Here is a 15,860-nt window from a genome sequence, read left to right on the forward strand (position 1 = left end):
GCCTGCTCAGCTGGAGTCCGGAGACGTCGGGTTCAGAACTGCCACTGCAGGGGACACAAGGGTGAACAAGAGCCAGCCTTTGCTTTCCAAGAGCTTAGTTCTGAATGCAAGTGATTGTAATGATAACTGGCAAAAGTTAAGGACCGTGGGAACTGCTGAGTGTTGGAGGAGAGAGAGTGGGAAGGAAAGTGGTGCTGGAATTGGTTGGGCCTCTACTAGTAAAGATGAATAGACTTGTGATTTGCAGAGATTCCAGGTTGGCAACGATATGCGCAAAGGGAGAATATCTAGCTCTCATCTGACCAGTGTGGAGGGGTACTGCAACTTGGGGTACTGGAACGGCGGTGGTTCTGTCCTTCACGTGGCCTGGATGCTGGCTTGTCACGTGGGAACAGCCTGGCCAGTCTCTGCCATTCCCTGTGATGGCTGGTACAGAAGCATCTAAGTACTCAACTTGGCCATTCGTTTTCGAAATTGTTCTAGTTGTGCATAAAAACTGTGGCTTTGTGTTGGAGTATAACTTGTATCTGACTATGTTTGGGGATGTGCCTATAAGCTTTTCGTTAAAAAAAAAATCATAACTTTTTACCTGAAATCAATTTGGGCCTGCTTAGAGAAAGGCATCCTTGAGATGATAAAACAACCAAACAACTTTTTAAAAAATAAAAAAATTTTTTTTTCAATTACAGTTGACAAACAATATTATATTAGTTTCCAGGTGTACAACATAGTGATCAGACATTTATATAACTTGAAAATGATCCCCCCCATAAGTTTAGTGCCCATCTGGCACAATGCATAGCATAGTTATTACAATATTATTGACTATACTAGAGACCTGGTGCACGAAATTTGTGCATGGGTAGGGTCCCTAGGCCTGGCGGGCAGTCAGGGCCTTCTGGCTGCTCACAGGTGTCTTCCTTTGTTCCATGCCACCCCCTGGTGGTCAGCGCACGTCATAGCGAGTGATCGAATTCCTGGTCTCCTGGTCAAACTCCTGAAGGGACACTTTGTATGTTAGCCTTTTATTTCTATACTAGAAGCCTGATGCACGAAGATTCGTGCAAGAATGGGCCTTCCTTTCCCTCGCTGCCGTCACCGCCTTTCCGCTCTGGCCAGAGCCGCCTCTTTTTGCTTCAGTCCCGCCTTCCCACGCTGCCCAGAGGCCCTGAGCGGCTGGGGCGGTGCGGAATGCCTGCGTCCTCGCTATGGTGACGACGCAAGCGTCCCGTCCCGCCCCTGGCCGCTCGGTGCCTATGTATGCAAATTAACCCATCATCTTTGTTGGGTTAATTTGCATACTCCTCCTGATTGGCTGGTGGGTGTCGCAAAGGTACAGTCGGTTTGCATCTTTCTCTTTTATTAGTGTAGACTAGGGGCCCAGTGCACAAAATTGTGCACCTTGAAAGGAACTGTGGGCCGCGAGGCTGCAGTGGGCACAGAGGCGGGTCTTGGCCCATTTTCTGTGCCCCCGCCGGGCCCCTCCCGCTGTGGCCCCCAGTCCTGCTGGCACTGCTCCCATAGGCTGACAGTGCCCCTCAGAAGCAGGGGGAGGTGGAGAAGCCATTAGGGGTGATCAGGGCCAGCAACGGGTTTGAGCGGGGCTGGCACCGGCAATGGGTGCAAGCGGTGGCTCCAGTGCTGGCAGCGGGTGCAAGAGGAGGCAACTGGGCACTGGCAGCAGGTGCGAGCGCCAGGCGGGACTGTGGCATGTGGGAGCAAAGAATTTTCAATAACCACCAGAGGCTTGCTCCAATGACAGCGACCGGCGCTCCACCTTGGTCTGGCACCCCTGCTCACCTGCTCCACCATCCCGCTGTGGCCAGCGCACATCATAGTGACTAGTTGTTCAGTTGTTCCTCCACTTGGTCTATTTGCATGTTAGGATTTTATTTATATAGATATATATATTGACTAGAGGCCCGGTGCACAAAATTCGTGCATGGGAGTGGTGTGTCCCTCAGCCCAGCCTGCACCCTCTCCAATCTGGGACATCCCTCTCACAATCCAGGACTGCTGGATTCCAACTGCTCGCCTGCCTGCCTTCCTGATTGCCCCTAACCGCTTCTGCCTGCCAGCCTGATCACCCCCTAACCACTCCCCTGCCAGCCTGATTGATGCCTAACTGCTCCCCTGCCAGCCTGTTTGCCCCTAACTGTCCTCCCCTGCAGGCCTCCCCCCCCCCCCCAACTGCCCTCCCCTGGCCAGCCTGGGTCACCCCTAACTGCTCTCCCCTGCAGGCTTGATCGCCCCCAACTGCCCTCCCTTGCAGGCCTGGTCCCTCCCAGCTGCCCTCCCCTGCTGGCCTGATCGCTCACAACTGCCTTCCCCTGCTGGCCTGATCCCTCCCAACTGTCCTCCTCTTCTGGCCATCTTGTGGCAGCCATCTTGTGTCCACATGGGATCAGCCATCTTTGACTACATGGGGGCAGCCATCTTGTGTGTTGGAGTGATGGTCAGTTTGCATATTACTCTTTTATTAGATAGGATAGAGGCCTGGTGCATGGGTGGGGGCCAGCTGGTTTGCCATGAAGGATGTCCCAGATCAGGGTGGGGGTTCCCTTGGGGCGTGGGGCGGCCTGGGCGAGGGGCCTGTGGTGGTTTGCTGGCCGGCCATGCCCCACAGCGACCCAAGCGGAGGCCCTGGTATATGGGATTTATTTATCTTCTATAATTGAAACTTTGTTGCCTTCAGTGGAGGCCTGGGCCGGCCAGGAATTTGGCTTCCTCCATCACCGGGGAAACCCAAGCCTCCTGTTTGCTCTGTGGCCGCAGACATTTTTGTTGGGATTTATTTATCTTCTATAATTGAAACTTTGTAGCTGTGAGCAGAGGCCAAGGCAGGCCAGGGCTGTGGAAACTTGGCTTCCTTCATCGCTGGGGGCAACTCAAGCCTCCTGCTCTCTCCAGCTCCGTGGCTGCTGCCATTTTTGTTGGGATTTATCTTCAATAATTGAAACTTTGTAGTCTTGAGTGGAGTCCATGGCCGGCCAGGGTGTGTTGGAAGCTTGGCTTCCTCTGTTGCTTGGGAAACCCAAGCCTCCTGCTCGCTCTGTGGTTGCAGCCATCTTGGTTGGCTTAATCTGCATACTTGCTCCTGATTGGCTGGTGGGCATGGCTTGTGGGTGTAGCAGAGGTACGGTCAATATGCATATTATTCTTTTATTAGATAGGATAGATTCCCTATGTTGTACTTTACATCCTGGTGAAAATCCTAACAACTTTTTAAAATAAGTTTTTATTGATTGATTGACTTTTTAAAAAAATGTATTTTTATTGATTTCAGAGAGGAAGGGAGAGGGAGAGAAACATCAGTGATGAGAGAGAATCATTGATCAGCTGCCTCCTGCATGTCCCCAACTGGGGATGAAGCTTGCACCCCAGACACAGGCATGTACCCTGACTGGAAATCGAATCGTGACCTCCTGGTTCATAGGCTGATGCTCAGCCACTGAACCATGTCAGCTGGGCTGTTTTTATTGATTTTAGAGAGAGAGAGAGACAGACAGACAGACATTAATGTTTGGGATAGAGCCTGCCTGGCCGTGTGCCCTGACTGGAAATCAAACTGGTGACCTTTTTTGTGCATGAGACGATCAATACTCAACCAGCTGAGCCACACTGGCTTACAAGTTGGTAGCCTGTGACCAGCTACAGTGTGGGGAGGGCATCTCCAACTCTGGCTGAGTTGCCAGGGGGCTGCATGGTATTCAAAACCCCCCTTCCCTGGAATGGATTAGTGAAGTCTCCCTGCCTTCCAGAAGGGCACTGACATAGTCACAGGTCCTGCTTGGCTGTATGTATTTTTTTTTTTTAATATATTTTATTGATTTTTTTACAGAGAGGAAGAGAGAGGGATAGAGTTAGAAACATTGATGAGAGAGAGAAACATCGACCAGCTGCTTCCTGTACACCCCCCACCGGGGATGTGCCCGCAATCAAGGTACATGCCCTGATCGGAATCGAACCTGGGACCCTTGAGTCCACAGGCCGACGCTCTATCCACTGAGCCAAACCGGTTTCGGCATGTATGTATTTTTTAAAACAGCTTTATAAACAAAGAAGATGTGTATGTTTGTAGATGATGGGAAGCTGAGAGTGGTAAGTACTAAAAGTGAGAGACAGAATTGGGATCACAGTTCTCTTGACAGGCAGTTAGTTAAACCAACAAGGTGCCACATTTTGTTTCAGAAAATCTGTAGTATTGACTGATAAAATTAAAAATGGAGTAAGTGAACAGAAAATGTTGATATCATAAAGTGGATGGAAGGATGGGCTGAACTGCACTATCGTGACCCTCACACATGGTGTGTGGGATCACACATTTCTGAGCTATTGCAGGAAACAAGGATTGTTCAGGACATGTGATCTGACTAGTTTCCCATCCCAACTCGGTTCTTATTAACTGCTTTCCGTGGCTGTTCCTGCCTCTGTCAGGTAGGAGAGCACTGCCTCTACTGGGCTTAGCACAGGCTGCAGCACGTGCTCAGTAGGGTAGTGTGTAAGCCGTTAGCTTTAACAGCTATTTAAAAGGGGAAAACATGCACTCTTAACTGGATTTTGTGGAAACACTAAGTGTCCAATGGGAGGAAATATCACACTGCTCAGATACATCAAGTGTATTTTGTTTAGTTCTATGATTTTTGTTTTAAACATCACACCTTTAAGCTTCTTAATTTTTTATGGTTTGAAAAAAAATGTAGAAAGAACACATCATAGGCATACCTCGGAGATACAGCAGTTTCAGATCCAGACCACTGTAATAAAGCATCTGGATAAAGTGAGTCAGTAATCTTTTTGCAGGTGGAGGGTCTTGCCTTCATTTGGTAAAAAAGGTAACACCTGTGAAGCCCAATGAAGGGGAGCACAGTAAAGCAAGGTGTGCTTATAAATTTTTTCAGATTTTGTGCTAAATTAGTATTTTTTGTCCTAGTATTTATGGATTTGATTGCTGAATCAGATTTACACACACACAGTTGAAACAGTACAGAGGTCAGGGGCACCAACCTCCCAACCAATGGAAATTTCTGTAACTACATATATGACTGTAGCCTGCCCTCTGTGTGTATGGACTCCCAACTGCAGAGGTGACTTTTGACCTGTGCGGGTTAACTAAAAATATCTGTGTGTAAGTGGACATGCACAGTTCAAATCTATATTGTGTGTATAGTTTACCAAAAGAGGAAGTATGTTGATAGCAGACAGAAATAACTTCTCAGCTATATCATAGTTCTAGAAGTGCTGACTTGATGTCTTTAAAATTGACAGCTTTCCTGGGCTGGTGTTCTCAGCTGTTGAGCATTGACCCAGGAACCAAGGGGTCACCAGTTTGATTCCTGGTTAGGGCACATGCCTGGGTTTTGGGTTTGTGGACTTGATCTTTGGTATAGGGGGCGTGCAAGAGGCAGCTGATTGATAATGTTTCTATATCCCTCTTTATCTCTTTCGATGAAAATCAATAAAAACATTTTTAAAAATATTGACAGCTTATGTTTGATATTCCAAACAAGTTAAAGGTGTCCTGGTTTAAAGTTACTTTGTCAATAACTCGATTTTAGTTTTATAGAGTAGTTCTTTCATTTAAGGTTATTACACCAGTACACTTTGCCAGCTGTCAAGGACTAAATAAATATTTGCTTGGCAGGCCGTCTTCAAAATATTTCTTTTAAAATTGGACATCTACATATAAAATAAACATTAAGATATTAGCAATAACTTAGACTAATTGTAAGACTTCAGGGTTAAGCAAGAAAAAAGCTCTAGTCATAAAAAATTAAAATGGGTTTAACTATGTAAAGATAAAAATTTCTGCAGGACAAAATACCACAACAATGCATATTACTGATGTTTACTATCTCTAGTAAGTGAATGGCTCATACAAATTAATAGGGAAAAGGCAGATACCCATTAGAGAAATCATCGAAGGCTATATCCTGATAGGTCATGGAAGAAGAAATGGGAATAGCCCACAAACAGGAATCAGTCCATTGCTCAGCTTCCTGAGTCATGGAGGAAAGGAGTAGATCACCAATGTACCATGTTTTTCACTCATCAGTTTTAAGAATTGGCAGCATGGGCCGAAGCCGGTTTGGCTCAGTCGGCCTGCAGACTCAGGGGTCCCGGGTTTGATTCCGGTCAAGGGCATGTACCTTGGTTGCGGGCACATCCCCAGTGGCGGGTGTGCAGGAGGCAGCTGATTGATGTTTCTCTCATCGATGTTTCTGACTCTCTATCCCTCTCTGTAAAAAAATCAATAAAATATATTAAAAAAAAAAAAAAGAATTGGCAGCATGGTGGTGAGGATGTCAAGGAATGGACATTCTCGTGAAGTATGTTGGGAGTGGAAGTTACCACAATATTTTTTGGAACAGCTTTTGGCACCTGTTAAATTTAAACTACTCAGACCTTAAGCATTCTAGCAGATGAGAATGTCTAAGGTTATTTATTATGGCATTGTTTAACTATGTCTAAGTAACTATGTCTAAGGTTATTTATTATGGCATTGTTTGTCATGAAAAAGCAAACAAACAAACAGAATCAGCTTGCATGCTTGTCCGTAAGGGAATTGGACAAGTGATGGGCACTACTTCCCCTATAGAATAGTGTGAAGGTGTGCTGGCCTGGAACATTCTCTGATGGCTTACGTGAACAACGCAACGTACAATATTGTGTACAGTATACTTATACCTTTTAAAAATTAAAATGCACATATACAAGTGTGGGTGCTGGGTGTTAAAATGCCATAGAGTTGGCTCTGACTTCTGATGATCCTGTGAATGAGTGATGTCCTTTGCTCAACATACTCAAGTAAATGAGCATAAAGGAAAATGGAACTTATGCACTCAACTATTACTGTGGCCCAGGAGTGTGGTGGAAAGGTAGGGCCTTATTCTAATAACTCGTGTTTGGAAAACATGTTTTGCATTTGTAGTTGAAGAGAAAATTCAGGCATAAAAAACTGGTTAGGCAAACTAATCTTTATTGTACACTAGGGGCCCAGTGCACGAATTCGTGCACCTTGAAAGGAACTGTGGGCCACGAGGCTGCAGTAGTCTCAGGGGTGGGTCTCGGCCCATCCTCCCCGCCTGGCCCCTCCTGCCACGGCCCCTGTTCCCCTGTCTGCTGACAGCCCTGCTCCCGCCCCTGTCACTCCCACACGCTGAGGCCGCTCCCACACGCTGATGGCACTGGTCCCACTTGTACCTGTTGACATCGTGGAGCGATTGGGGTTGGTGCCAGCAGCGGGCATGACCGGGGCTGGCGCCGTCAGCAAGTACAAGCTATGGCTGCTGCCCCAATTGCCCCTCAGGAGCAGGGGGAGGTGGAGAAGCCCTCGGGCGATCAGGGCCAGCAGCCGCCGCTCGTACCCGCTGATGGCTCTGAGTGATCAGGACTGGCGCTGGGCACCGGCAGTGGGTATGAGTGGGACCGGCAGCAGGTGCGAGCACTGGGCAGGACTGCAGCATGGGAGCAAAGAATTTTCAGTAACCACCAGAGGCTCGCCCCAATGACAGTGACCAGCAGTGCCCTGCCTTGGTCTGGTGCCCCCACTCACCTGCTCCACGATCCCACCATGGCCAATGCCGGCCATGTTCCGCACACGCCCTCTGGTGGTCAACGCACGTCACAGCGACCCGTTCCAGTTGTTCTACTGTTCGGTCTATTTGCATATTAGCCTTTTATTATATAGGACAGTGGTCGGCAAACTCATTAGTCAACAGAGCCAAATATCGACAGTACAACGATTAAAATTTCTTTTGAGAGCCAAATTTTTTAAACTTAAACTTCTTCTAACACCACTTCTTCAAAATAGACTCGCCAGGCCATGGTATTTTGTGGAAGAGCCGCACTCAAGGGGCCAAAGAGCAGCATGTGGCTTGCGAGCCGCAGTTTGCTGACCACGGATATAGGATAGCAACCTTTGGCATCTAAGACCTATGGATTTATTTATTTATTTATTTTAAGAATCCAGGTGCAAGGTATTACTAAGTTTGATCCTTTTATTGATGCAGGAGATATTCCAGCTATTTTACAGAGCCTTGGGATTATTTTTATGGGATTGTTGTAAGGTTAAATGAGATGGTCCTTTAACCTTGCAGTAGTTCCTGGAACAGTGCCTATGTGTGGAGGTAATGTAGCACCTTACCAAGAGCATGGATTAGGAAAACCAGGGTGCCTGGCTTTGAGTCCTCACTCCTCACTGGCTCTTTTTGGCAGTTATTTATCTTAAAGTGCCTCAGTCTCACCATCAGTAGGTGACAATAGTATCTAAGAGTATTACAAGAATTAAATGTATTAAAATATGGAGAGCACTACAACAGTGCCTGGAAGGCAGTAAATGTTAATTATCATTTTTATAAGTTATTCTCAGTTGTGGCCAACAAAAATGTGAGGTAATCTCATGTTTTTAATGGAAATACCGCTCAGTATTCCAGAGTGAGAAAGATGGGGAGAGGAGAGGCTCATTCCATTCAGCAGTAGGAGATAGGCCGTCTCTGGAGTGATGTCCAGTTTGGGATACTATCTTAGTCCAGCGATTTTCAACCTTTTTCATGTAATGGCACACATAAACTTGATACCAAAATTCTGTGGCATGCCAAAAATGTTTTTTGCCAATCTGAACCAAAAATAGGTATAATTTTGATTCATTCATACCGGACACCTATTGTGTTGGCTGTCATTTTTTATTTGACAGTCTAAGGAAAAAGAGATCAGTGCCTCTGACTAAGTAGTCAGGTATTGCATGCTTTAAAAATTCGTGGGGCGCACATATTGAAAACTGTTGTAACCAAAGAAGAAGGGTCAGGCTAATTCTCAAGCTGGAAACTCTTGTGAGAAATTAATTCTTGCAAGACTGAAAATGTGTTACCTGGGTAAAAGAGGACTTCCTGCATTGGACACTGGCAGTGAAAAGACCTGATTTAGCTGAGAAGTTTAATTCAGAACTTAATATCTGACTTGACACAGGTGGAAGGAAGGCTTGGCTGTTCTTCAGGTTGGCCTTCTCCTGTACTCTCTTCATCCTCATGAGTAAGCGGTTGGTTACACTGAATGCCTTTTAATGGCCTTCTAATGCTGCTTTTGGTTACTTCCCCAGAGTCTTTATATTGCTTGTGAGAAAAATGAAAGTATTTGCAACTACTTAATATGTTAAAGGTAATACTGAGGAATTAGGATATACTTTAATTAGTAGTTATTTTCCATTTGAGTTAGGTGTATAAAGCAGAAGAGTTATTTTTTATTAAGTCAGGAATTTATCAGGTATTTAAGGTATTTCTGACTTAAAGACTCCTGAAGAAATTTCCTTCCTTGGAGTTTATAAATTTTAATTAAAATTTTTGTTTTTAAAAGAGTAGAATTGGTACCCAGTTCATTTCTATATAGAAGCAAAAAGACAGTATGGATGTTTTGGATTTTCATTGAGCACATTTCTGTCCTTGAACTCTGAGGACTAGGAGATGGGACAGAGCCTGTCTTGAGACAGTGTGTGGACTTCATGGAACATGAGCACCTTCATTTTGAGCCCTGTGGGTGCCAGTTCATGTATTTAATAGCATAAATAGAGATTTGGGAAGAAGCTGGATAAGAAAGAATTGTAGTTAAATTTTGTGTGGAAAGGAAAAATTGAGTATAAAATATTTAAGACAAGTACTCTGTTGTGTTATCATTCAGATCTTTAAATTTAAAATTTTGCCTGGCTCTCTCCTTAGTTTATCTTAAAGTTTTTGAAATTCCTTATCTTTTCCATGGATTTGTATTGAATTGGGTACTGGGCTGGAGGCACCGAGTTAAGGTATGGGGTTCCCTCAGCCTCTTATCTCTGTGCGTTGAGATTTTACTTTGTGGTTAATTCAGAATGTTATTGAAATGGGAATTTTTAAGACCTATAGATTTTTGGAGAATCCCTCTATTGCTTAATTTATATCTCTTTTTTGGGGGAAGGGGTTAATTCTCGCCCGAGGATATTTTTCCATTGATTTTTAGGGAGAATGGAAGAGAGAGGGAAAGACAGAGAGAAACACATTGATTGGTTGCCTCCTGCATGAGCCCTGATCAGGGCCCTGGCAGGGGAGGAGCCTGCAACCAAGGTACGTTGACCATAATCGAACCCGGGACCCTTCGATCCGCAGGCTGATGCTTTATCCACTGAGGCAAACCTACTAGGACACTGAATTTATATCTTGAGGTATACATTATTTTCTTACTCTAAAATCAGTTTTTGTCTTCCCAGGGTTGATTTAAAAATTTTTATTTTTAAATGTTGATTACTGGCCAACTGGTGTGGGTCAGTGGTTGAGCATCGACCTATGAACTAGGAAGTCATGGTTCGATTCCCAGTCAGGGCACATGCCCGGGTTGCTGGCTTGATCCCCAGTAGGAGGCATGCAGGAGGCTCCTAATCTGTGATTCTCTTTCATCATTGCTGTTTCTGTCTCTCTTCCTCTTCCCTTCCTCTCTGAAATCAATCAAAATGTGTTGTTTTGTTTTTTTTTAATGTTGGTTGCTTTCAGTAATGAAATTACGGTATCAAGAAAAATGTTTTTCTCAAAATACCCATTGGTCCTTAAAATGCCTGTTGGGTCATTTTTCATTGCTTTTTTTTGTTGTTGATTGTAACTGTTGGAAACGTGTCCATATTAAATAGCAGTGAAGAAAATATTTTAAAAATAAATTTCTTCCCACGAGCGGAGAAAATTTGAACTTAGTAGCAAACCTATGTCAAAGTCTCCCCCTTTGAAAAGCCATCCTGGCCGCTGCCCAAGCGCAGTCTAAGCAGGTGTTCCGTGTCCTAGGGAAAGAAGCTCAGAAAGGATCTCTGCTCTTTGACGACCTCCCTCCGGCCAGCAGTACTGACTCAGGTACAGTCTTCAGGCTCTCCCAGGTGTGTGTCAACGTGTCATCCTGGGATTGTAGTTGTCTCAATCTTTTTCCCTTTCCCCCATTTTCAACACACAGATGTTTTAGGTGTTGGACTGTCTTTAAGTTTTGAATCCATGGCATCAGGTAAGGCAGAAAAATCCACTAGTCGCTAGCGCCGAGAAACTGCGTGAAATGTTGAGCAGTTTTCTCTGGTTCGTTTGAGAATATTATAGCTGAAATAAGATGTAACTCCTTAAGGCAGGTTTTTGTTTCCTTTCAATGATAGGACTTTAAAAGACATTATTTACCGCACTATGAGTTGCCACTGGATTGACACAGAGTTTTGAGTTTATGTCAGTGACCTGCATAGGCGTCCTGGTGGGATGGATTCTGACACTTATGCCTTACCCAGGTTTTGTGGGCTCACTGAATGTCCTGCTGTGTTTCAGGACCAGGCGGACCTTTGCTTTTTGATGACCTCCCACCAGCCAGCAGTGGCGAGTCAGGTAAGTAGTAGGGAAAATGCAATGTGCTAGTGGAAATAATACATATTTTACTCTTACGTAAAATTTATTTATAGCTCTTAACAAGGTTTAGGATGGCATTAAATTATAGTATAGCATAAGATTTATTCAACGTTAAGTAGCCATCATCAGATGGAAGGGAAAAGATTAGCTAGATATATAACATCACTTTTTGGTGATTTTTTTTTTTCTCCCTTGGGATTCAGCCTCTTATAACTGACTAAGAATTAAGAATTTAGTAATTTACTTTGTACTTTGTTATTAATGTTTTTAATTAAAAAATCTCTACCTGTCATTCTGGTTTGCCTTATGTTCCTGACCCAAATGTATCCAGCGAAAGTATCTGAAGATATGAAATAGAGTTAAAATACTTAGTGTCACCCAGCCGGCGTGGCTCAGTGGTTGAGTGTCAACCTATGAACCAGGAGGTCACGGTTGGATTCCCATTGAGGCAACATGCCCTGGTTTCAGTTTCAGTCCCCAGTGTGGGTCGTGCAGGAGGCAATCAGTGATTCTCTCTCATCATTGATGTTTCTCTCTCCCTCTTCCTTCCTCCCTGAAGTGTGTGTGTGTATTTAGTGTCCCTGAACCCATAAATACTGATACATAGGTCTTCTGTTTTCTGCCACTTATACTAAAAAGAATTTTGGTTTAAGAAAATGAGTCATGAGGGCATGACTCAGTGGTTGACCTTCGACCTATGAATCAATTCCCGGTCAGGGCACATGATGGGTTGTAGGCTTGACCCCCAGTGTGGGGTGTGCAAGAGGCTGCTGATCAGTGATTCTAATCATTGATGTTCTCTCTCTCTCCCTCTCCCTTCCTCGCTGAAATCAATAAAAGTATATTTTAAAAAAGAAGAAGAAAAAAAAATAAGGTCTGAATGACATTGGTTTAGTGTTTGGTACAGACCTTGTGCAGGAATTGTCTTCAAATTCAAGACCTAAGTTAATTATTTTCCAGTCAATTCATATGTTCTCAAGATTCTGTTTATTGATTTAATTTTATTTTTGTCAAGCCTGTTAACATTGGCTCCACCTGTTCTGTAAATGTTTAACTTCTTTTCCTGTCCCAATTTAGTAGCAGGTAAGAATAGAGCGGATTCCTCTAGGTTACCATAATGAGGAATCTATTACTCTGTCTCACTGAGAACTTCTGACATGGAATTCCCCTGGGGAAGGGAAGGTATAGTGGCCTGGGAACAGTTGGGGATGCAGTCTTTTTCAAATGCAATTAATTGTCTTCTGATACGAAGACCTTCTGTCTGTTGTCAAAAAAAACACTTGCTTTTCAAATCAGTGTCTCTCTCTCTCTCTCTCTCTCTCTCTCTCTCTCTCTCGTTTTTTGTTGTTATTGTTGTTGGTTTTTTTGTTTGTTTTTTATAGAAAAGCAAATAAGAATTTATTAACTGCAGCAAAAACATACTTTAGGGCAGTGAAACAAAGAAGGGCCTAGAAGAATCAACAGGAGAGCCTGGGCTAGGCTGCTTTGGCTCACTGGGAAGTCAGAGAAAAGGAGAGGAAGGGGGCCTTGGAGACATTCAGGGAGTTAGCCTGGGACCAGCTGCTGCTGCCCATTGCTCCCCTGTTGCAAGTCTCATAGGATCCCTTAGAGGTTAGGGGATACATGCTACGGGGGGTGGGGGAGAGAAAGGGAATGACATAAGCGTGCTCCCTGGAGGCTAAGTGCACTTCTTTTTTTTTTGTATTATTAATTCATTACCATAAAGTCGTTGGAATTAGTCTAGAAAATATGAATTAAGTTACTATAGTTTCTGTATTTAGAAAAAGCATTATAGTCATCTTACATACCTATACCAAAAATTATAGCATACTCATACAACTTAGCCTAATAAAGATCTTCCCAATAAAGATAGTACTTTTAGTTATAATGAATGTTGTGTGCAAGCAGGGCTCTTAACAGATTTAATAAAACTACGGAAGATTCAGCATAGCTATGGCTTAGTTGTCCATAGGGCAAAAGACAGTAAATTGGTAATAACTTAGAAGATTTCAACATTACTCTTAACAAGTTTTGATGGTTTTTTTGGATATAGAATCCAATCTTGCATCCAGTATTTTGGATTTTTTTTTTTAATTATATTTTTATTTCAGAGAGGAAAGGAGAGGGAAAGAGATATAGACACATCATCAATGAGGGAGAATCGTTGATCGGCTGCCTCCTGCACACCCCACACTGGGGATCAATTCTGCAACCTGGGCATGTGCCCTGATTAGGAATCGAACCATGACCTCCTGGTTCATAGGTTGACACTCAACCACTGAGCCATGCCGGCTAGGCTATTTTGGATTTCTTGAAAGGATATTCTTCTCAAGCAGGCAAGAAACATTTACAAAAATTGATTACATTCTAGGAAATAAAGTAAATCCCAATGAAGATAGACCACATTCTCTGACTTCAGTGTGATTCTGTTAGAAGTCAAAAACAAAACTTTAAAATATTCTGTTTTCCAATTTGAAAGCAAGAAAGATTCTTTTACATACACATTGGGAAAAGGGAACACAAACAGTAAGTGACAGGAGGCTAAGAAAGAGACCATTGGGAGATTCTCTTGGAAACACCCAGGAAATTTTTTGTTAATTTACCATATTATATGGCGTGGGGTATGTGTGCTGTGTTATACTGTTGTATGAAATAAGAGCCAATTCTTGCAAAAGGACAGATTATAAAATACAGACATCTTCTTTTTCCTCAGTACTCAGAAATGTCTGGCAAAGAGTAGTTGATAAATAGTTGCATGCTTTTATACTTAAATGCAAAGAATACTTAGGGCCGTTTATCATGACAGCAGCTGCCATTTGTTGGATACTTGATGGACAAAGCGCTGTGATATATGCTTTACATAACTTGCCCCCATCAGTTTTCAAACGACCCTCTGAGTTTATCATATTCTTCCCAAGTTTCAGAAGAAGAAACTGGGGCTGGAAGCTAAGTAACTTGCCTAAGGGCAACCCTCTCGTGAGTGGCAGAACCAGGATTTGAAGTTAGACCTTTCTAAACACCCACCACCCCCACCACCATCACCATCACCACTACCACCACGCCTGCCCCTTGCAGGTGCTCTTAGCTCTGGCTTTGAACACAGATTCATCCCTCTGCCACTGGGAATGGCTTCAGCAGCAGTTCTTAAAGCCTGACTTTTATCTCATTTTAAGCCTTTTTTGGTACTTGTGTGTGTTGTTTTTTTTTTTTAACTTGTTCAGTATGTGTCACTTTGCAGATTTGGGAAACTTCCCTAATTGTAAATAAGGGCCTGTGGATGCACAACACCATGCATGTGCTATAGCCCCAGAGTACGGATGTCTCTCTTTACCACTGAGGAGCCTCTCTTGCAGATCCCCTCACGGTTGGTGTGGTCTCCCACTGTGGGTGCCCAGGCACACTGGCCTGGCCCTTGGAGTCAGAGCTATGACTGTTGGACATGGCATTTTGTCTTTGTGGGCTGGGATGGGGCCTGATCTGCAGGGGTCTTTTTGTAAGTCTACAGCTGTTTCTGTCTGGCTTTTACTTTATTTCCAGGTTCTCTTGACACCTCCATATCCCAGATGGTAAAGAATGAAGGGAAAGGAGCAAAGAGAAAACCCTCTGAAGAAGAGGAGAATGGCAGTGAAGAGCTTGTGGAAAAGAAAGTTTGTAAAGGTTTTCAGACAGTTTGAAAACAAATGTATTAGACTTCATAATTTAAAACAACCCAGAGCTCAGCTTTCTGATGATACTGCTTCCTCTCTGTGTCTGTATTTAAGAATTGGGTAGGGCTCCCTTTTTGCAGACAGACGCCTGAAGTTTACTCCTGCCTTCTCTCTCTTTACTTTGCATGGACCTCTCTGCTTCTGACCCTGCCTTGGGTCAGGTAGGAAACCTACAGTTGTTCCTAGGCTTAAACATCACAGAGTTTTCACTTAACCCTTTCTAGTGATCAGGTAGCCTGCAGACCACCCATTTCTCTCAAATTCCTGTCTTTGTTACAGCCTGATGATTAGCGTTTTGATTCTGTGGTTAACTCAGTAGGCAACTTCCCTAGAGGGAGCCCAGGGCTGGGGAAAGCAATTGAAAATTGTAGTCAGCTTTGTAATTTGTCACAGAGTGGGGGAAATGAAAAGTATCTATTAAAGAGAAATAGTTGTGGATTCATTCACTGTCCCAACCCCTTTGTGTTTTTTTGTTTTTCTTTTTACCACAAAGCACCTCAAAGCTGCAAGGTGCACTTGGAGGTATGTGAGAGGACCTACTTTGCTCTGCTGGTCTTCAGCTGAGTTTTCGGCACCCTAGCCTAAAGAGCTCTGCCCACCTGCAGCTGCTCTTCAGAAAGTGGTCGCTTTATTTGCATGGCCCTAGGGGTCAAAAGGTGAGCTTAAGCTAGCCATGCTTTTCAATAGAAGGAGGTATCTGTGCCTCCACTTTATCTTTTTCTTCCTCAGAGTAAAAGCAGCTGATCTTTTTTTTTTTTAATATATT

At 43.9% G+C, this 15,860-nt stretch overlaps 1 protein-coding gene across 5 annotated transcripts in view; it reads left to right on the plus strand.

The window, feature by feature from the left end:
* ILKAP (ILK associated serine/threonine phosphatase) overlaps positions 1-15,860 on the plus strand; it is a 39,647-nt gene that overhangs the window by 1,028 nt on the left and 22,759 nt on the right. For 2 of the 5 annotated variants that reach the window (XM_054723537.1, XM_028140719.2), the window contains exons 2-5: positions 10,794-10,859; positions 10,957-11,004; positions 11,310-11,366; positions 14,925-15,044. In XM_054723537.1, coding sequence (XP_054579512.1) covers positions 10,794-10,859; positions 10,957-11,004; positions 11,310-11,366; positions 14,925-15,044 — 291 coding nt within the window. Of the gene's footprint in view, positions 1-10,793; positions 10,883-10,956; positions 11,005-11,309; positions 11,367-14,924; positions 15,045-15,860 lie in introns of all 5 variants that reach the window. The other 3 variants (XM_008138446.3, XM_028140729.2, XM_028140721.2) reach the window with 3 other exon arrangements.

Source organism: Eptesicus fuscus, chromosome 11 (genome assembly GCF_027574615.1).
Source record: "Eptesicus fuscus isolate TK198812 chromosome 11, DD_ASM_mEF_20220401, whole genome shotgun sequence".
Lineage (NCBI taxonomy): Eukaryota > Metazoa > Chordata > Mammalia > Chiroptera > Vespertilionidae > Eptesicus > Eptesicus fuscus.